This window comes from Pteronotus mesoamericanus, unplaced genomic scaffold, assembly GCF_021234165.1.
Source record: "Pteronotus mesoamericanus isolate MK-2021 breed Mesoamerican mustached bat unplaced genomic scaffold, CSHL_Meso_final contig_101, whole genome shotgun sequence".
Taxonomy (NCBI): domain Eukaryota; kingdom Metazoa; phylum Chordata; class Mammalia; order Chiroptera; family Mormoopidae; genus Pteronotus; species Pteronotus mesoamericanus.
This window is the reverse complement of record NW_026555001.1, coordinates 20,290,920-20,312,564: the sequence shown is the minus strand read 5'-3', so window position 1 is coordinate 20,312,564 and position 21,645 is coordinate 20,290,920. Positions and strand designations below refer to the sequence as shown.

General features: G+C 60.6%; 1 protein-coding gene across 1 annotated transcript; it reads right to left on the bottom strand.

Moving 5' to 3' along the window:
• Positions 1 to 1,045: 1,045 nt before the first annotated feature.
• Positions 1,046 to 21,347, bottom strand: SDC1 (syndecan 1). The gene is made up of 5 exons (XM_054569319.1): positions 21,024 to 21,347; positions 5,438 to 5,519; positions 4,019 to 4,494; positions 3,288 to 3,414; positions 1,046 to 3,096 (listed from the first exon to the last, which is right to left on the bottom strand). The coding sequence occupies exons 1-5, from the start codon at positions 21,087 to 21,089 to the stop codon at positions 2,927 to 2,929; spliced, it is 921 nt and encodes a 306-aa protein (XP_054425294.1). The 5' UTR covers positions 21,090 to 21,347; the 3' UTR covers positions 1,046 to 2,926.
• Between the last annotated feature and the right edge of the window lie 298 nt (positions 21,348 to 21,645).

Here is a 21,645-nt window from a genome sequence, read left to right as displayed (position 1 = left end):
TGGGGTGCGGCCTAATCTATTGGCACATGACAGAAACAGGTGGTGTACACGAGCCATGTGGCCGCAGGGGCCAGGCTGCCCCTGGTCAAGCCCCTGCTCCACGGCTCACTGGCACGCAATCTTGGGCAAGATCCTCATCCCTGCGACGCGGCTTTTGTCTGTCAAGTGCGGATTGTTAACCGCACTGCTCTCCCCACAGGGTCGGGAGTTTTCAGTGGTGAATGAAGGGGTCCAGGCACCCTGGCTAGCAGGGTCCGGCCCACAGGGAGCTCAGTAACAGCGTTCACTAAATGCAGGTAGCCTCTCCCACAGTTGTGCCCTGGCCACCTGGTGCAGGGACTGGCAGAAGACAAGCACTTGCTATTGCCACTGTTTGTGGAACCATCTGAGGATTTTTGTCCCAGCCCCCGGCTGTCCGGGGCCTACGGGCCCTGCCCCACCCACACGTGCACCTGGACGCACCTGGGGGCTGGCCTGCACCCAGGGCCACACTTCAACTCCGGTGCTGAAGGCCCCAGGTGGGGAGGCCTGCCCTGAAGGGACAGCGGAGGGCCCGGGTGGGGGCCACAGCCTGCACAAGACTAAGTCAGGGGAGGGCCACCAGGTGGCCCGAGAACACTGGGGCTCCTGCAGGGGGCCGAGCTTTTCCAACTGCACCCCCCACATTCCCCCTGCGGCTTTTTCCCAATGTGCGGACAATTTTTGTTGACCTTTGGCACTTCAGACAATTTCCTGGTGCGTTTTCAGGAGTCCCCAGACAAGAAGCAAACAGAAGGGACTAGCACCCTGGAGTCTGGAGGGAGCCTGGTGCGCTTGAGGAAGAGGATGACCTGGAAGGGCGGACTAAGGCAGGGCCCTGGGGGGAGGGAAGAGGGTGCAGCTGAAGTAGGGCTGGGGCGTGAGGGCAGAGGGGGCCACAGCTTCCCTCACAGCAGAGGGACCAGTGCTCAGCTCAGCCCTAGAGCCAGGCCACCCACCCCCCAAGGAGGAGACAGGGAAGGACATCAATGGGCCAAGAAGACACTCAACCACCACGGCAGCCCGGGATGACAAGTACCGTTTATTTGAGTTACATGAATGGGCCCAGCCACAGGCTCGGCACTGTCCCAGGGACCAGCAGAGATGAGCACGGTCACAGACCCCTTCCCCACCCCCAAGTCATGTCCAGTCATCCGTTCCAGGCAGAAAGTCCCAGCATTGAACACGGGGCACAGGTTCCCTTCGTTTGGCGGTGCGTCTCTGAGTCACAGACGTCCCTCCTCTCGGAGCGGCCAACGGAAAAGCTGGAACGTTGTCAAATTAAATAAGTACAGGAGTTCCCAGAAGCCCCCAGGCAGAGGGTCTCTGCTCCTCACAAAGGTGTCTGAGAGGCAGGCCTCAGCTCCAGGCCTCCGTGGGGCCAGCGGCCTCAGGTCGAGCTGTGCTGGGGCATCACAGCTTCATTAACCATTGAGGGATGGTGCTTTGAGCTTGGCAACACAGAAATCGACATCAGGGCTTAACACAGCCTTGGCTGAACCTGCCGGCCTCCTGAAGAATATTAGCAGAGACAAAAAACAAACCATCCGGAGAGACTCTGGCCCCGGGACCCCTCCCCGCAGGAAGGAGGCAGGCACAGAGCTTAGTTTCCCAGTATTGCTATGTTCAGAGAAAAGGCTGGTCACATCCACCGGCCAGCAGAGAAGCAAAGGCAGCAGAGTTCATGTGACTACTTTATATTAAAGTTTATTACATTTGGAGAAGCTACTGTACAGGGAAAAACCCATTGGATTAAGTAGAGTTTTGCCAAAAGCAAAAGACTATCACTCTTTGGAACATTCCTGATTCCAGCCCAGGGCAGCGCCACAGGAGCTGATCAAAGGTGAACCTCGTCCTTCGTGGAGCGGCTCAGTGTCAGGTGTGCCCAGGACCCCTCTTGTCACCTCCCAGGGGAAAGTGTCTCCAGAGATGGTGTCAAAGAGCGAGCTTGGTCTGTGGGAGAGTCTCCGGGCCCACCGCCACCTCTCACCCCACAGTCACCTCTGTCCCCAGCCTGAGGTTCCAGGATTCAATTCTCACGTGGGCTCTCAACGTTGCAGGAGCCCAGGCCACGGCCCCAAGTTCACGGACACAGGCATGACTGCTCTAAAGTGACTGCCTGTGGCAGCCGAGATTGGCCAGCCAGCCAGCAGGGCCACCCAGCCATTCCATACCCTGTTGCACACGTGAGTGACAAACTCAAGAGACAACACATAAACTATGTTGGCTTCCAGATTTGGTTCTCCTAGTTAAAAAAAAAAAAAAAAAAAAAAAAGTTGTCTTCACCCTGATGCTGCATCCTGACCGTAGATTAGGGAAGCAAGATGGGGGATTAACCAAATCAACTTAACTTACCTCAAAAGTAATAAAGTCTACTGGGCTATGAACAAAGAAACTAGAGGAAACATGTGCAAAAACAAGTTGATATCTAAATTAGACCTCCCCACGAAACAAAGTGAACTCGGACGGAGCCCTGAATGCCTCTCCCTGCCACTCAGCCGTCTGCGCCCCCAAGACTGTTGGTCTCCACCAGGAAGTGCTACCAACGCGTCAGCCCTCAGCCCCAGCATCTCCCAGCCATAGCGCGCTATCCACGTCCAGAGCAGTGGGGTCCTCTCTCCAGAGCTGTCCCAGGCTGGAGAAGCTGAGTCAGAATGATGAGATGCCAGGCGCTGGCTGTGGTGGAAAGGTCAGATGCACAAAGCCCTCACGCCCCAGTCTCCAGGAAGAAGTCAAAGAAGCAGAGGCGAGCCCCCAGCACGCCCCAGGACTCTGCGGGGAGGGGCTGGAGGGGCTGGGAGTGTCGGGGAGGTGGCACGGTGCCCGGGGGCGCGGGGCCTGCAGTTCTTCACCAAAGAGGCAAGTGGGGGCCTGGCGAGTGGCAGGGGGAGGGGGAGGACCGCTCCCGTCAGGCGTAGAACTCCTCCTGCTTGCTGGGCTTCTGGTAGGCCCCACCGTTGGCCTGCTTCGGCTCCTCCAAGGAGTAGCTGCCCTCATCCTTCTTCTTCATCCGGTACAGCATGAAGCCCACCAGGCACACGGCAAAGATGAGCCCCACCAGGCCTCCGGCAATGACCCCTGGATGGGCAGACAAAGGCGGGCTCGGCTTGGCTGCTCCTGGGGCTGAGCAGCGGCCTTCTCCGCCCCGCTGGGCAGCCAGCCTCCAAAGGGGCCTTGGCTGTGGTCGGCCCCGCACCGGGGCTAAAGACAACCCTCTACCCCAAGAGCAGCGGTTTGCCCCCTCCCCGCCCACCTGAGAGGAAACTCACCTCCAAGCACTTCCTTTCTGTCCAGGAAGCCTTGGGAGGCCCCAGGGTCCGGTGCGGGCCCATTCCGCTGGTCAGGTTCCAGAGCAGGCCCACCTGTGATCTCCCCGGATACGTCGAAGGTGAAGTCCTACGGGAGGGCAGGGCAGGATCAGGGTGGGGTGGCCCACTGCCTGCAGCAGCATCCGGGTCCCCTTCCAAACCCAGAAGCGGATCAGGCCTCCAGGGTCGGGGCTGCCTTCAGCGCAGACCGTCCCCAGACCGGACCTCTGGGCCCCTCCCGCGCCATCACACAGGGCCCTGGCTGGACTGTGGCAGAGATAGGTCAAGTGATCTAAAGCACGCGTTTTTATGTGGAAGTAAATAGGCTCACTTTAGTGTCATGTGTGAAACTGCCATGCCCCTATAAAGTAGACATAAAATGTGGTGGACCTTCCCCACTCGCAGCAGGAGCCTTGCCGAAGTTTGGGAAGCCCCGTTCTTGGTGACTTTGAAGGGCTCTCTTGCTCCGGTCTCATTGCTCTAGTCTGTCCCACCCGGGGTTCAGCCCTGGGCCAAGGGAAGGTGGGACCTCATGACCCTGTCTTTGTGGTGGGGAACAGGACATGCTCACAGGGCACAGGGTGTTGGGTCCCCCACCCTGAAGCACTTGCTCACCCCTCAATAGGGGCCGCCAGGCCCCCGTCACCCATCGCCCCGGGAAACAGAGAGGACTACAGCGAGCAGACACCTACCTGCTCCCCCGAGCCCTCTCCTGTTGAGAACTGGGTGACGGCTCCATCCTCAGCAGCTCTCTCAGTGGCTGGAGGGCCTCCGTCCTCCGTGGTGGGGGTGTGAGGGTCGCGTTGGCCGACTCCTTGCGGAGCTGAGGTCTTAGGATGCTCAGGCTGCATGTCTCTGGGGACATGAGAGGTGGCAGGCGCCTGGGCAGTGCTGGCCCTGGGTGTTGCCGCCCGGTGGGTCGTTGGGTGTGGCGTGGCCTCACTGGGTGGGTGGGTGATCTTCTCCCGGCTGGTGAGGTCAGGCTCCACCTTGGCCAGGAACACTGCATCTTCCTCCTTGGCCCCCTCAGTGGCTGGCAGGATGGAGGTGGAGGTGGCAACGGTTTCCATGCCAGGGGGCTCTGGAGCCGTGGGCATAACTGTCAGGAGCCCCATGTCCCTCCAGGTGGAGGTGGTCCGCTGTGACAAGATGATATCTTGCAGAGCACCTGCGGGGCCAGAAGCAGAGCTTGTTGGGGCGGGGGCCAGGCTCAGGCCGCGAGGACGGCTGGCTGAGGACCCATCACTCGCATTCCCAGGCTAGCAGAGCCCACTCCGCCTCCCGTGGGATGCTCTGACCCCCCAAGGGAAAGCCAGCTGGAGCTCAGCTTGACTGTGGAAAACAAACAAGGAGAGCTGCCTTTCTCTGCTGTCGGTGCCTCGGGACAGCCTGGTCTCTGGAGCCAGACACGAAGGCCATCTGGGAGAAACCTTTCCTGTAATGGCTGAAGCCTGCTCCTTGGCTGGGGGCACCCTCAGGGGCTCAAACACCTCACCTCCGGCAGGCACACCTCTCCGGCCCCGCCCCGTTACACCTGCTCTCTCCCCAGAAGGGCCCAGGCTCCCACGGAACAGAGACTAGCGCCCAGCTCCTGGGCCCACCTTGGCCGCTTTCCCCACAGACAGCCTCAGCCTTCTTCTGAGGTCTGGCTCAAAAGCACCTCCTCTGGGAGGCCGCCCTGACACCTCTGGCTCAGGGACTTCATTTCCCCAGGGAATGGAACGTGGGGATGATAAGAGACCATCTATAAAGATATACAGCCCCCGAGGCTCTGTGCTGCCTCACACCTAATTCCCAGCAACCTCGAGATGTCAAGATACTATTCCCATTTTACATACAGGAAATAGGGGCTTGGAGATATCAAACAAGCTTCCGAAGGCTGCCCAGGGAGTGGAGAGGAGGGCAGGAGCCCAAGTGTGTCCGCAGCAGGTGGCCCTGGGGCCTGCTGGGGCCGCAGCAGCCACTTCTCACCCGTAAGTGTTTTCTCCTTGCAACTCAGACCCCATCCTCTCCCTGGAGCCGCCCTTTGGGCCCAGTTGGGGGGCTGCCTGACCGCGGTCCCAGCCCACGGCCTGCTGCCACCTTGGGGTGGGGCCCTCGTGCCAGCTCACCTGCCCCGGAGCCAGAGAAGTTGTCAGAGTCGTCCCCGGAGCCATCCTGATCTTCGGGTGGCACATTTGTAGCCACGATTTGCTGGAAAAGGGTCAGAAAGGGGTATGAGTGGAGGGGAGCAAGAGCCACCCAGCACCGGGAGGGGGCCTCTGGGGCCCGTCTGGGAAGAGGCGAGATGGAGGTGGGGGGAGTTGCAGGAGGAGAGGGGGCAGGAGGGAGCCAGCCCACAGGCGGCCCTGTGCGGACTGGTCAGGAGGGCCCCTCCAGAGGCTGGGCCCCAGGGAAGGGCCTCCCCGGCCCTACAGGCTCGCCAGGTCCTGGCCACAGGCCACCGGCCTCCGTCCTGAGTGGAGCGGGGCGGGGCAGGACAGGCGAGCCCTGCGCTGCGGCGCAGTGAGCTGGACCAGGCGGAGGCTTCCCATCCAGGGAAGCTTCAGGCGTGTGTAGGAACGGCAGGGCTAGAAATACCACTGAGCTTTCTTTAAAAGCGCAACCCCCAACCTGTCCCAGGAAAAGGATTTGGCTCCAGAAGGATCTGTCTGGGCTGCCACGGCCAATCTACACTGAACATCATCCCTGAACTCCGGCTGCACCCCAGGCCACATCCTGCCTCTCTCTATCCACTGTCCCCAGGGATGCGGCACACGCCTGCCCTGCCTCCCCAAGTGTGCCCCCTTCAGTAACAAAGACCGCTGCCCACACGGCAGGCGCAGAGCGGGCACCCCCGCCCCAACGGACTCCCATCCAGGGCCAGGGCCGTCCACGCCCAGCCCTGCTTCAAGCTTGCCCAGCGCCTCTGCTCACCCTCTAGTCCCCCAAGCCAGCCCTGGGGGTGAACACTGATCCCCGCATACTGGCTCCCTCCCTCGGAGAGAAAGCTGGACATGGAGCAGGAGGCAGGGCTCCAAGCAGAGCAGCCTCCGCTGCGCTGTAAAGAGCACAGATCGTCCTGTGGAACCCAGGAGGGCCAATGAGCCCAGGCCCTATTTCACGGCGCTCATGGAGGCACCGCCGCGGCCCAGCCTCTCACCTACATAGAGAAGCCCCAACAGGTTAGCAATTTCCCAAGAGCGGGGCCTCTCTCGTGACTAGATAAGATTTGGGATCTGCCCCATTCCCTGAAAACAATTTGTCTCCTCAGCTCGCTCAGCTTATCCCTCTGTGGATCTTGTTTACACAGCAAGCTCTTAAGCAAACACTTTCTCCCCTGAAACCAGCTCCCAGGCCTCAGGGCAGCCTCTCCCTCCAGGGCTGGGTGGGAGCACGGGATGGGCTATGGTGACCTCCTAAATCCCCTGCACCTCAGCCTCCCGCGATGCCCTCAGCCTCTCCCGGAGGAGGAAATCAGCAGAAACTGCTGAACTTGAACTCGGATGGCCAGGACCAGCTGACTTGAGCTTGGGGTGACACTTCCGGTTTTGCTTAGCAGTCCCGCTGTGCTGAGAGCCGGAAGCCGCCTGGCTCAATACCTCACGTGGGGCTCTGCCCTGCCTCTGACCCTGGCCCTTCTCAGAGGCCACCAGCTGTGTCCTGGGGCTGCTCGGGGACAGGCTGGTCCAGCTTGGAACCTACCCGGGGAGGGAAGGGCAAGCCTGCCCATGTCTTTAACAAACGCTTTAACCTCTCCAAATCCTGGGAAAATCAGCTTCTTCACACAACAAATCCAAACCCTTGTGGTAAATTACAGTCTAAACTTCCCACATGTTCAGTTTGCTCAAAGCAAGGACCAACCTAATCTGCTCCTTCCCTGTCCTCAGCACAGGCCCTTGGAAGCCCACCCGCCTGGAGGGACAAGGCCAGGTTTGACTGCGGCGCGGATCTGGGGTTACGGGGCAGATGCGTGGAGGCTGAGGGACAGGGAGGGCGAGAACTGGCCCATCTCTGTCTCAGAGACCCTGGTCTCCCGGCCACACCTGGGGCTGCTGGGAAGGGCCTGGGGGCAAGGCTCCCGTGGAGCAGGAAAGAGCAGGAGAGGGAGGCCTTCACGGACACTGGACACTTCCCACCTGCTCCCCTTCCATTCCTGCAGGTGAGACAGGCAGGGCCGAGGTTGGCACCTCCCAGAGATAAGGAACTAGGGGGCAGACAGGGTGGGGACCTGCCCATGGCCGCTGGGCAGTGGCAGTGAGTGTCTGAAGCCTTCTAGGGAGCACCTGCTCTCCTCGCCTGCCCCTCTTCTCCCTCTCCCCAGCCTCAAGGGACCGCCTTCCCTGGCTGCCCCTTCTGTTTTAAAAGAAACCTGCCTAGAGCTTCGCGACATGGGAGGCTCCAGAGCACGTTGCTAAGCGAGAATCCCTGACCTCTGCCCCAGGCAGAGGGAGCAGAGGCGCCAGTCCCTGTCCCAGAGGTGGAGGGGACAGCATCGACAGGCACAGGGTCAAGGCCACTGGGGCTGGCTCTTCACTCAGCTGCCAGAGATTCCCAGGAGGAGGCTGGGAGTCTGTGGCTAAAGGCTGGCACAGACGCTTCAAGGGTCAGCCTTCAAACCGCACTAGCCACTGAAAGGGCCACCCTCCTGGGGAACCCCCATCCGAGTAGAGCCCTTTCCCTGGGCAGCTGAGGGGACCTGGGGCCGGGTTTCCCTCCAAAACACCTTGGGCACAGAAGCTCCTTGGCAGGGTCACAAGGCAGGACACCAAGTGGGTAACTCAGAGGTTCAAGTGAGGAGCTTCGTGCTCTGGGCTGACCGCTCCCCCACCCGCCCCCTCCCTCCACCGCAGCAGCTGCAGCCAGCAGGTCCCAAGACCTGCAGTTTCCAGCCCACACCCTGAGGCGCTGTCACCTGCTGCTTGACTTAAGTGATGGATAAAACACAGATCCTTTCAAAAGCATTACCAAGTTCATCGGATCGTTGCTTTTTAACAAACACATGCTAAAACTACACCACCATTTGATATGGAACCCATCTTCACGTTCAAAACTTGGGGGTGACCATCCAGGGGCTTTGGGGAGAAAAGGAGGTAAGAGGGGTCTAGTCCTGGCCCCGGTGAGCTCCCAGGACCCTCAGCCAGGTGCCCCACTCCAGCAGGCTTCCGGAAAGGGGGGCCCCAGAGGCTGGGGCACAGGGAGCCACCCGACAGGGGACACGAGGGCCAGGCCTTGAAACCCCACTCGGCCCGAGTCACTAACTTGGGCAGCACGGGGGGTTCGGTAGCATGGCAGCGCCCAGTGGAAAAGAGGGTTTGGGTATCTGTCATCCGTAGCTGTCCTCACCGTGAAGCTGGAGGACCCCCAGAGGCACAGACCCCTATTCTCAGCAGTTCAAGAAGCAGAAAACAGACATAAAAAGCACCTGTCCCGATGCTAGGCTGGGGCTGAACACCACCGCCCTGTCTTCTTCCTCCTCCCCCTTGCCTCTCCGCCTCAGGTGTTCAGGGCAGCTGTGGGCCAGCCCCCTGGTCTGAGGCAATAATCAGCCTAAAAACAACAGGAGCTATGGTGGGGGGGGGGGGGAGCAGGCGGAGCCAGGGCAGGGCTGGGGAGGGGAGCACGGGGCCCTGGGAAAGGCCCAGAGCCAGGCATGTCGGCAGGGAAAGAGCCCTGCCCCGTGGCTGCCCCGGGGAGGTCCCTTGCGGGGCGGCCTGGGCAGCTCTCTGCCTCCCTCCGGATGCTTCCCGCCTTGGCTCGAGAGCCCTGAACTCCCCTAGGGCTCTGACGGCCAGGCTGGGGTCTGGGCGCAGAGGCCACAGTTCCTCATCAGTGAGGCCACCGCGGTGCGGGTGACAAGCTAGTGGCTGACAGGCATGCGACAGACAGGCTCACAGGCCAGGGCGCAGGAAGACACTGGGCTCTCTCCCACTCAGGGTATCCAGCGGGTAGAGGGTCAATCAATCGCTTCCTCTCCCAAGTCTTCTTTCCTAACTTGGTAGCTGACGGGGTGGTGGCGGGTGGGGGGGACAAGTTTAGGCCCTGGAGGAGGCACGGACGCCCCGCTTCAGCCTCCAGACCCTGAAATCTATCCCCTGCCGGCCGACACTCCCAGGAGGGAGGGCCCCGCCGCGCCTCAGGGCAGCATCAGCATTTCCGGCTTGACAGGCACAGTGATTTATCAGCTCAGTGTCTCTCCAACGAGAACCGAGTCAAGCTGGGACCTGCAGAGGGGGTGATGGGACTGGCCCAGGGTGGGAGGGGCCTGGGGGCCGGGCAGGGAGGCTTCCACCGTCTCCCCGAGACTGTGCTTCCGAAAGGGCACCAAGCAGGCCCCAATATCCCCATCAGCCCTTCCACTGGGCCTCCTGGGCACCTGACCCTCAGCACCCCCCCCACAACCCCACCTCCGCGGTCCCAACGCGGGCACCTGGAGACAGGCCTCAAAGCTCGGGGATTCCAGGGCAGCATCTGCACTTGCATTTCTCATGGCCCTGAACGCCGGGTTTCACAGACGGGAAACCCAAAGTCGAGGATGCAGGGCCCTTTCCCTCGCCCCACGGTGCCCACTCGGGGTACCCTAAGAGGCCAGGGATGTGCGGAGAGGGGACCCTAGCAGCCAGTGCCAGCCCTGCTGCCCAAATGAGGTGGGAGCTGCCGCCAGCACCCCGCCCCGCCCTCCCGCCCTGCCCTCCGCAGAGCGGCACTGCCTCCAGCCCACGCAGGGACTTGTCTCTGAACAGGCCCAGCTGAGGGCTGGGAGCCGGCCAGGAGCTGGAGGACCAGTTCCTCTGCTTCCCCACCTGCCAGCACCGGGGCCGGGCTGGAAAATATTCCGCTCAGTGTTGAGCAAGGCCGCCTGGCCCGGTACTGCTCTGGGAGCCAGACAGGGGGTGGCAGGGGAAAGTGACCAGACCGGGTACTGGGAAAACCTGGTTATAACCTGAGCTCTGTCCCCAACTTACTGGGTGACCTTAGAGGACACCCTGCCTCGGGTCACCCAGGCGGCTCCCAGTTCCAGGGCTGTGGCAAGGGAATCAAGGCCGCCCTGGAGGGGCGGCCAGATGCAATAGCGACAGCAAACTGTCACCTGAGAGGGGAGTTATGGCCTAGGCAGAATGCTGGCGATGTCCCAAATCAAGGTGAGTCTGGGGATGGTAACTGGCCACCCTCAGGGCCAGAGGGACCGCCAAGGCCTCCAGAGCTCCGTCCCTCCCCAGCCATGGCTGTCCTAACAGGGCAGCTGAGGACGGCAGCTCAGTGCCAGATCCCCCGACAGCCCCTCTGCGGCCCCTGGAACTGCCCTCCAGCTGATTAATCCCCAGACTCCACCAGACTTGGGGGCCTGTCACCTCTGGCACATGGACTTGTGGAGACATCCTCCCCTTCCATGGCTAAAGTGTCCTGAAATCTCCCTGGAGGCACAAATGTGCAGCGTTTCACCCGCCTGCAGCCTGCAGGGCCCCAGGGCGTGCACGGGGAGGGAGAGGGGTAGACCTCATCGCCTGTCTCCGCCATCAGGGTCCCTGTGGTGGCAGCGTCCCCTTGAAAATAAAAGTGCCTCTGGGAAAGCTAAGGGGCGCAGGTCACAGCAGAGCAACGCCAGCTCTCTGGGGCAGGGCTGCCTTTGGCTCTGGGGTCCAAGGGGTGAGAGGGAGCTGCAGAAGATGGGAAAGGACTGAAAACAGGATGCTGGAAGATGCCGAGAACACACGTTTTCACCTGTGTCACAATGATGGGGCGGCCAGCCAACTCCACAGGCGAAACAGAAAGACAATGAATTCCCTTTGCTCCAGCTTTGAGGTGCAGAGGTGCGAACCTGGCTTTTTCCTCTCCCACCCACAGAACAAAGAGCCAGTCAGGGGGCTCGCTCCTGAGCTTCTGAAATCGCATACAGCTCAGAGCAGTCAGCCACTGAGGCTGCTGGAAGCCCAGATGACACAGGAAGGGCAGGGTGTCCTTGCGGGGGTCCCACGGCAGAGGGGAGCTGGTACTTTCTGGCCTGAGTGCAGAAGGTAGTTTTCTGGAGTGCAGAAGAAAGGAGGGCCCTTGGGGCGGGGCACCCCTCCATCTGCAGGTCCAGACGCAAGCCGCTGTCCCCCACAGCCAGAGGCCCGGCTCAGCTCACCCAAACCCCCACCCAGGTGCCCTGGTGTCTGGGTTCAGCGGGCCTCCTCCCACTGCCTGCCAGCCCAGCCCACACCTGCCTGGGTCAGGAGCCAGCCCCTGGCAGAGGTCAGGCGGAGGCGAGCAAAGTCTGCCTGCCAGGGGAGGCTCGTGTTTCTGAGAAGGGGCAAAAGCCATGTTTGCAGACCCTGTTCCGTCAGCACACTGGGTAAGACCAGCCGGCCATTGACTTGAGTGACTAGGGGCCCGGCCAGGTCAGACTGCACGCCTTTCCCCCACCCCCGTCACGGCCGCGGGGGGCTCTCCAAGCAGAGTCAATCCCAAAGCTCCCCCAGACAGGAAGGGGCTCCAAATCACACCACACACATCATACATTATTTCGCTGGATCTTTTTCAAAAGCCCTCTGAGGCAGGACACAAGAAACCTCAGTTCACAGATGAGGAAACTGAGGCTCAGAGGCAGATGCAGAACCACGTCTGATTGCCCAGGGAGGAAGTGACGGGGCCTGGCAGTGATCTGGGTGGGCCAGGCCCCACGCCCTGTGCTCTCCTCAGCCCCCCACACAGCCCATCGCTCTGCTCCAGCCCCAGGCGGGACTAACCAAAGCAGGCGGGCCTGCCATCCTGGGACCTATCCTGCCCGCCCAGCCCCAAGGCTTCAGGACCCCAGTGCGTACCCCAAAGGTAGGCAGACCCTAGATGCGGGTCTTGCAGAATGGTCCTGTTCCACAGGGGGACAGAGGGGACAGGGCACGAGGTTGGGAGCTGCCTGCTCTTGCACAGTTAGTTCCCAGAGCCCAGGATGCCGCGGCCAGTGCTTCAGACTCACCACAGAGACCTCGGGGCTGGCTTCCTGGCTTGCCCTTCCTGGGACATTATAACAACCAGGCCTGTCCCAGGAGAACGGCGCCCAAGCTCACCCACCCCCCAGGCCCTGTCCCGGCTAGGATGCTGGTGCGAGGGTGGGGGGTGTGAAGGGAAGGGGAGGCAGGGCAGAGCCTGAAGATCTTGCTCAGCCCCAGCCGCCCCACCTCCTAGCCTGGCCCCCAGCGCAGCGGCTCCTGCTGCCCAGCCCCTCCCCACGCCCAGCCTGGAGATGCGGTCAGGGCAGCAGTGCCGCACCCCAGCGGGTCTCTCGGGGAGAAGCTGGAGTGACGTCAGAGGCTCCTCCAACACCCCGCAGCCTGGGGCCCTGCAAGCCCAAACCGGACTGAATATCCACCCGGGACACTCCCTAGAGATGGGACACCGAGGCCTCAGGTACTCTCCTGGGCAGCAGGGATGCTGAGAAGCTCTGGAGAGAAAAGCCAGCGCTGCCCCTGAGCCCCTGCCATGGCACCGATACAGCCAAGTCCCCAAGGAGGTCAGGTGAAGTCCTGGGCATCCGAGGCCATCTAGGTGGCGTGAAAACAGCAGTCCAAGTCCACACGCCCTCCGGAGGCCTCCTGGTGCCCAGCACCCACTAGGTGCCGGGAACAGATGAGATCACCTCAGCCCTCCAGAAGTTGCCTCCCATGTCCCCATGTCCCCTGGGCCAGGCCACAGAACCCTGTCTCCTCAGCCTGCTGAGGGTCCAGAAGGCGCCCAGCGAAGGCCGATGGGGCCACAGCAAATGCCTGTATCCCCCAAGTAGGAAAGATGGTGAATTCAACCTCATTGTGGTGGGACAGTTCTCAAGAGCCCTGGAGATCAATGGCACCCAGGAGTGGTCCCAGCGCAGGGCTGGCAGCCTCTGCTGCTCTGGTGTCTCCATCAGGGAACCACTGGTCCCCGCCGCCACCTCCCCAAGGCTTCCCGTGGCCAGAAAATGCCCCACCTCCCAGCCCGAGCCCCTGATCTCAAACTACTCTGGGACGAACCCTTCTTCTCAAGCCGAATATGAACGACCTTCAGCCATTGCCGCCCCTCTGGTTCCGTCTGCCCAGACGGACCCTCCTGTCTGGTCCCCGTAATGGCCACCCTCTCTTACATGGACCCCTGGACCAGGCAAGGACCCCTCCACATCTGCACAGGGTTTTCAGACCTGGTCCAGCCGGGCAGGACCCACGGCCTCAGCCTCGGTCTCGGCCTCAGGGCAGACTCTCCCGGGGCTGCAGGAGCAGAGGCAGGCCTTGCCCAGCCTCCCTCGGTCCAGTGACAGCCTGGTGACAGCCTGGAGACGGGACCAACACCCAAAGGCATGACCTCACCCTGGCCTCTCAGGCCGCTCCCCCCATGGCACAGATGGGCTCACTGAGGCCAAACGTGGCCCATGCACCAAGTCACTCGGCAGTGAAGAGGACCAGGGCTGGAAGCCAGGCCTCCAAGCCCGTGTCTGCCTCGTTGTGCCCCACCCCCCGCCCGGTGGGCTGCACACAGTGGGCTCGTGGTCAAGGCTGGTTGGGTAAGTCTCGGGGAGGACCCGTGGGCCTGGCACCATGACTCAGCTGATGAGTGGAGCGATAAACACATCCACCTCCCCACTGCCCCAACCTGCCCGGCATGGCTTCCATTCCTGCTAATGAGCGGACCTGGGGCAGGTGGCCAGGAGGCCCGGGCATGTGCAGAGAACATCGCCTGGCCCCTACCCCCAGCCTGCCCTTGCCCAGGGGCCTCTGTCCACCCCTGGCTCCCACACTGAGCTCTGCGTTCACCTCCTCCAAGCAGCTTGCTCTCACCCCACCCCGACAGAAGGCCTCGCAGGTGGTTGGTACTCTGCCAGAGGGACACTGGTGGAGGACGCTGAGCCCACCCCAAGTCCCCCGGGGCCACCTTCTCCCTTCCCAGAACAAGGTCTCCCTGCAACCACATGGCTGTCAGAGCTGAAGGGAAGGGAGGCCCCGTGAGCAGATGGGGGAACCAAGGCACAGAGGGGCAATGACCGAGCCAAACAACATAGTCAGGGGCCCAGCGGGGACCAGGAAAGCCAGGCTGGTCCCCCTGGCTGCCCTTCTCAGTAGGAGCATCTTCTGCAGACTTCTGAAGCCAGGGACAGAGGCATGTCAGAGTTGTTCAAAAGGGAAAAGAGAGTCAGAAAGAGGGGGAAAGATGAAGCCAGCTTCCTGATTTCTGAGGAGGAAGCTGCAGACAGGTGATGACCAGGTTTGCCTAAAACTTTGACTGCAGCCACAGCTGCAGCCCAAGGGCCCACCTCCCCACCCCTGCGCGCACGCGGGCGCACACACACAAGGGCCTCTCTCGGGGCTGCAACCCCCAGGTGACTCACTGGGGAGAGTTTTTCCCAGGGCTGAAGGCCAGAGGAAGAGCGGCCTCCACATGTAATTAGGCAGCCCACACAGCCGTAAACGCCAGGAGGAAAGAGACCCTCCAGCGGCTCCAGAGGCAGGAGGGGACGCATCTGGAAGCCTCCAAGTTCCTGAGTCAACAGGAAGCATGACTGGGCAGACAACTGAGTCCAGGAGAAGGCCCTGCCACCAGCCTCCCCTCCCTGCATGAGAGGCCCCAAGCCTCGAGACTGCCTGTGCACTGTTCTCCCCGAGAAGCCTGCCTCCAGACCCGCTGGGTCCCCAAAGCTGCACAGCCTGACAGGCAGAAGGACACTTTCCAGAGGAAGCTTAGGCCACACCCCGCCAGCCCGGCTCTGGGCCCCGCAGCGCCACGCCCAGGGAAGCTGATTTGGTGCCCCTGCCTTGTACCTGGCACCGCAGAGGACCTTTCAGTGCTAGCTCCCCACCTGCGCAAGCTTTCTGAGGGCAGGCCAAAGAGGCCACGTCACACAGGCACAGCTAGCCCTTCCTGGGACTATGGGGAGGCTTCCCTCTTCACACAGAGCCAGAAGGCCTGCGCAGCTGCTGAAGTGACCCCGAGCGCCGTGTCTTGCTTCTGTGGCCTCAAGCTCTACGGCCTGCGCCCCAGGCAGGCCTCCTGCATCACGGAGGGACGCAGGCCCGCCCTCAGCACTGTCAGGGCACTAGCGCTGCTCAGAGAGGTTCCAGAATGCACACTCCCACCCAAAGCCCAACCTCTGCTGGAACAGCTGAAAGGGAAATGACACCGTGCTGAATCCGTTCCAGGGTGCAGGATCCTGGCGCCAAAAACCCTCTTTCCAGACTCCCTTAATCCCATCCCTTCTCTCTAGACACACTTCAGCAGGCCCTGGGGGGATGGGAGGGGGGAGGGACTCTCAACCCAGGACGCCAAAATTGGTTGTTGCAGAAAAGGAGAAAATCAGGAAATAGTTCATTCTGTAAAACCACCAGGGTTCTGGGACTAGAAATCATTTAACGGCCAATTCCTCCTGTGGCTGATCGCACAGCGGGACCTGGAGTTGGAGGGCCCAGGAGGGGGAACTCAGCACGGAGCCGGGAGTTCTGGGTTCTAGTGACCCAGCTTTATGCCACAGCCCCTGGCTCCCAGGCTTAAAAAAAAAAAAAAAAAAAAAAAAAAAAAAAAATCAACTAATTCTTCAAATGCCCCCTCCCCCCACCCTCCCGTGTCCCAGATGAAAGACACAGCATGCCGGCTAGACCAAGGGTATCATCCAAACGCGGGAGGGTGCGCACACTCCCCAGCCTGCTCTCATGACCTCGGCTTCCCAGAATGAGTCTCTGCCTGTCCCTAAGTGACCATCAGGTGAACCCAACCAAAGCCCAGGGTGTTGTCTAAAACGGGTTTGCCTAAAAAGGACTGTTCAGGCCAGCTCAGCTCACCCCAACGACCCCTCCATTCAAAACACACACACATATGGTTCTTCAGGATGGAACAGCAAATACCCCCGAGGGCCCTCAGGACTCCGCCAGCAGGGACGCTGGGCCCCCCGTGGGAGACTTGACTGGCCGTCAGTCTATTCCTGCCCCGTGCGCGCGGGCGCGCGCGCGCGCGCGCACGCACACACACACACACACACACACACAGAGCCTGGTTCTGCCCCTTGGAGGGGCTCTGCTCTACAGGCTCCATGCAGAAAAAGAGGGCAATGATATCGATTGTAAAGGTTTGGGGTAAAGATTAAATAAGGTAGGAAAAGCACTGAGCACTCGATGGCAGGCACTCAATTAAGAGTAACTCTAATTATGCCGACAGCTAACTTTCCTCTGGCACTTTCAAGCATTCATTATGACACAAATACGCAAATGACAGAATGAGGTCAGGGAGAACAGGTATGTTATCCGCTTTACACGGGACATCAAGATTTGGAAGTGAAATGACTCACCCGAGATTACGTGCTAAATTAGTGGCCAAGTGGAGGCTCGGTCCCGGGGCTCTGCTTAACCTAAAGCTGTATCTGGCCTGCCAAACAGTATGGGTGCACAAAGACAGGACCCAAGCTAAGAGGGAGGCCTTTGCCAATCAGAAGTTCTAGCCAGTTAGCCTCCCTGGGTCCAGGTTACCCGGCATTGGCAAGTCACTTATAACTCCGGCCAGATAGAGGAACATGGGGTCCTCAGGGGCTTCCACTCAGAGGCCATTCGCATCTGTTTGCCAGGGGAACCCATGAGAAACACTCTTGACAGCCTCTCTGTTATTCTAGGCCCCCACAGGGACACCGCGTAGGTCCCAGCCGAAGTCCGCAAAGGCCCAAGATCCACATAGCACACGTCAGAGGTGAGACCCTTCCTTACTCAGAGCTGAAAACTCCTGCCTTAGAAACCATTCTACCACATCTGATTCCTTCCCTAGAATGGGGAAAAGTGAACCCTGGCTGGTGTGGCTCCGTAGAATACGCGCCGGCTTGTGAACCAAAAGGTCGCCAGTTCAATTCCCAGTCAGGGCACATGCCTGGTTTGGGGGCCAGGTCCCCAGTTAGGGACATGCAAGAGGCAAACCGATTGGTGTTTCTCCTGCATATCGATGTTTCCCTCTTTCTCCCTCCCTTCCCCCTCTCTCCAAAAATAAATTAAAAGAATATCAAAAAAAAAAAAAAAAAAAAAAAGAATGGAGAAAAGTGCCATTTAGCAGGGAACCGAAAAGTTGCTAACTACACGTAGGCACACCCATGCGAATTTTGGCTGCTACCAGACAGGGATGGAAGAAGGAACAAAAACCAAAGCAATCAGAATTCAGAATGTAGCAACCTGGGGGCACCAGGCACAGGGGCAAAGTACTCTTGGGAGCTCAATAAACCCAGGAGGCATATGGTAACCAAATACACTGACAACGGTGAGACTCTGGCATCCAGAGTCGGTTATGGTTAGTGTTCTTCCGTTCATAAAAGAAGGGAAATAAATATTTCAGCCCTGCCCTCGGAGGGTGATAGCATTCTTAGCTCCCTGAAAAAAATCTGTGCACTTCATTCCCAAAGGCTTTCAGAATCCCAAATTCCGCTGCAATAGAAAAGATTCCTCTATAAAATACTCCACAATTCAAGCTTTTCACTAATTCTTTCCAGGCACTCTCCTTCCCCATCCCTTCCCCACCAATCTGGGTTAATGAGGTTTTATTGGAACCCACCATGAGCCACAGGTAGAGACTTAAACCAGCTCCACCCTCCCCATGGAGCTGAAGCCAGGAGTGACATCAGCTCTGGAAGGCTCAGCGCCCGGGCAGAGGCAGTTAGCGCCTCCCCCGCCCCCACCCACTCGGCCAGGCGGTGGGGAAATGTCTCTACTAGCCCCCATAATTAAGGCAAAAAGGAATTTTATGCCTTTCAAGAAAGAGAAGAGAGAAAAACAGCAAATAACCATTCCAGGACAAGCCATTTTCCTTGCATGGCAAAAACAAAAGACCACAGGAAACACACACACACACCCCTTTTTAGACCAACCTGTTCTTTTCTCTCGGGAGTGGTTTTGAGCAGCCTCCAGCCCTAGCTGCCTTCCCTTGCCCATTCAAAGTCAGGTGCCCAGGGATCGCCCCCTACCTCACCAGTCCCCAGGGGGGTTGTGACCTACCTCCCCTGGGGCCAAAGTGAGCCCGCAGAGACACAGATCTGTGTGACCCCAGGACATCTCCCACCAGAGAGACCTGTGAAGGTATTCTATGGCACTTTGAATCTCCACTTTTAAATCAAGTCTGGAGAGGGAGAGAGCAGGGCTGGGAAAGAGAAAACAAACTACACTTTATTAAAGAAAGAAAGGAAGGAAGGAAGAAGGAAAAAGGATAGAAAGAAGAAAAGAAAGAACACCTAAGCCTCAAGCCGGAGCCTTCCCCCACAGCTTATACTCTCAGGCTCAGCTCAACCACCCCCACCAGGAAGCCCTCCCATCACCTCAGCTCTAAGGAGCCCCCTCCCTCCCTCCTTCCTCAACCCCTTGAGACACAATCGGCTCCTGGGCTGTGTCTCTATAATGTGTCAAAGTTTCTAGGTGAGAAAAAAAAATGCCCCATACTGCAGCATGTGCTGCTTCCCAACACAAAGAACACTGAGAAATGTGGCCCACAGGGAATCACCAACCCCATCTGCCTCCCCGTTACCAGTGGCTCTGGGAGGCGAGCTCCCAGGCAGGCCAGCCTCCCCCGCGGCAGCCTAGGCGACCACCGCTCCTGCCCTGGCCGGGTGGCTCCGCTGGTTGGCGTGCGCTCAGGTATGCCGAAAGGCTTTGGGGGCCATCCCTGGCGGGGCGTGTATGGCAGGTAACCAATTCATGTTTCTCTCTCCCTTCCTCTCTCTCTAAAAATCAATAAACATATTCTCAGGTAAGGATTTTAAAATTGTTTTAATTTTAAAAAAAAGGAAAAGAAAAGAAACCACCACTCCTCCCGATTCTTGTGAAAATAGGCTGATTGAAAATAGACAGGGAACTCCACCTCAGCATCCCTGCGGAGGCCCCATCTTGGGCCTGGAGAGAGCGGAGTAGCCAGGTAAGGCGAGGTGGGCAAGGGAAGGAAGCCAAGCCCTTCCACTCTCTTCCCCAGGATATTAACTATTATTTAAGGTGCAAGCTCAGTCCCACAGAAGCCACAACCCAAAAGAGCAAAGGAGGAGGCAGATGTCAGATTCTTCGATCTGAAAGCCAGGACTGCACTGAAGACCTTGCTCAGAAACCTTGTCTGTCCCCATGGCTCCCCATATAGGGCACCCCACACACACTCCAACCCATCAGCAATTCCAGAGGCAACAGGGACCCTCTCCTGGACTTTCAAATGCTTCCAAGTACAACAGTAACGTGAGAAGTGGGGGGTGGGGGGTGGGGGGCACTTCGCAAATCCGCCTGGAAAACACCTCACCTGGGCCAGACCCTGTAAAATCCCCAAAGCTCTCAATACCTGGGGGCTACAATTATTCTAGAGAGACGAGTTTACAGAGGGTCGGCGTGGCTGAGAGACTAATCCTGATTCCACATTACAAGCGGAGGACCCACCCCCGGCCGGCGCTCCTTCCTTGCCCACGTGCCTCCCTGTGCCAGAGCCCGGGAAGTCGGGCCGTCCAGATGTGGCCACTTCCGGAAGGGGAAGAGCCCCTCTCCATCCCAGGGGATGGCCGATTCGCACGGCAGAGAAGGACCTCGGGACTCTAGCAACGGGTGTCGGGGCTGGGGGGTAGACGTGGGCAACCGGTGGCCAGCGCTGACACCTGGCGGCGGCCCGGGTCCCAGCCCACGTCAGGGCCGGCGCTGCGGGGCGGTTCCCAGGAATGGGTTACAGGGGCCGAGAACAAAGCGCCCCCATTGGGGAAGGCGGGCTAGCGGCCGGCGGCCAGGGCGGGACTTCACTTTCTGGGGACCCTCGGGATACTCTTTGTCGGCCGGGTCCCTCTTTAGAGGAGACCCACCCCTCGCCAATGGTGGATGCTGGAGTTGTACCTAAAAGCCTCCTTCAATCTCGGTCTCCACACTGGTCCCTCTTTCCCCCAGCTCCACTGGGCGGGCTAAGGAACCCGCCTTCCCAACGCGCGGCTCCAGCACAAAGCCGGGCCGGGGGAGGGGAAGGGCCATTTCGGGTCCACTCGCGTGGAAGCCGCGCGCCCACCCGGCCGTCCCCAGCGCGGGCACGCGCCCCTTCGCGGGCAGCACAACTTCAGCCCAGAAGTTGGGTTCCTGTGGCTCTCTAGTGCTCTGGGGCCAACTTCCCGGAACCTCCTGCTGCCAGCTCGGCCTGGCTCCCTTCAGACAGCCAACGGAAAGCCCTAGGGCCCCACCTCCGCCTGCCGGCCCGCGTCCCCGCGCTGCCCCGGCCCCCGCTCCTTGGCAAATGCGCCCGCCTGCTCTCGCGCGGGCTCCGCTGCGCCCAAACTTGTCTCCGCCAAAGGGGCCGGGCGCCCGGTCTCGGCGGGTCTGGTTTGAATTAGGGTCTCCGGGAGGGGCGTTGTGGCTGTGGTCACCGCATCCTCCCGGATCACCGGCGGGGGGGGCCGGCCATCGCAGTGCCCGGGTTTGACGGGGTGCGAGCCGGCGACCCCAGGTGCCGCCGCAGGCTGGCGGGCTCCGATGCATGTGGAGCCGTTTTACATAATTGAACGCTGGGCCCTGGCGCAGGCTCCATTCTGCGGGCGCCCCAGTCCCCAGCCCGGAGCGGCGAGACCCACCCGGCGCCCACAGACGGCGGGGGCAATTGGGGCTGGATCCCGGGTTTCGGGGTTCACATTCGCGGGGCTAGCGCGGGAAGAAGATAAGCCCAAGGTTCCCCTCCCCCTCCACGTGCTGCCGTCGGCATCTGTGGGTCTGCAAGCCCCGGCTTCCCGCCGCCTCTCAGCCCGACCCCGGCCGCACTCACCGGGAGGACCGGCTGCAGGCGCAGCGCCAGAGCGCAGAGCCAGAAGCAGAGCGCCGCGCTCCTCATGCTGCCCGGACCGGCGACGGGGGCGCGGCGGGCGGCGCGGGTCGGGGCTGTTTGGACCGCGCTGGGCTCGGGGCCGGCACCTCCGAGTGCGCTGCGCTCGGCTCCCTTGGGCGATGCCCCGCGTGCGGCTGTCCTGGGATAGCGCTGTGGGGTCCGCCGGCCGCAGTCCGCTCTCTACTGCTGGATTCCTTCCGACTCAGCTCCGCTCCCGCCTGCACCTCTCCCGCCGAGCTCCGCCTTATAATAAACCTACAGGCCCTTAGCCGTTGCAAAAACTAGCCCCCCACCCCCTGCTCGCCAGGTCTTCGGGCCAGCCCCAGTCCCCACCCCCCCAGGACCCCGCCCCCTGAGCCACCCGGCCCGGCCTCTTCGATCGCCCCACCCCGGAGCCCGGGCCCCTCCCCGCACCGCCAGGGTGGAGCCTCGCCTCTCTCTTGAGCCGTGGGCCCTGTGGGCAGGGGTTCCCGGCGTTTCTGCTCCGCCGCTGCCAGGTAGTGGGGACCCGGGTGCAGCCGCTTCCGCCCCAGCCGAGTGCATTGAGGCGCTGTCCGGGAAG

Excerpts from the sequence above, each read along its gene's own strand:
- SDC1 (XM_054569319.1), bottom strand. The coding sequence starts at position 21,089 with ATGAGGAGCGCGGCGCTCTGCTTCTGGCTCTGCGCTCTGGCGCTGCGC. Across the intron at positions 5,520-21,023 it reads GCCTGCAGCCGGTCCTCCCG|CAAATCGTGGCTACAAATGT; the intron begins GTGAGTGCGGCC and ends ACCCTTTTCCAG. Across the intron at positions 4,495-5,437 it reads CTTCTCTGGCTCCGGGGCAG|GTGCTCTGCAAGATATCATC; the intron begins GTGAGCTGGCAC and ends CTGGCCCCGCAG.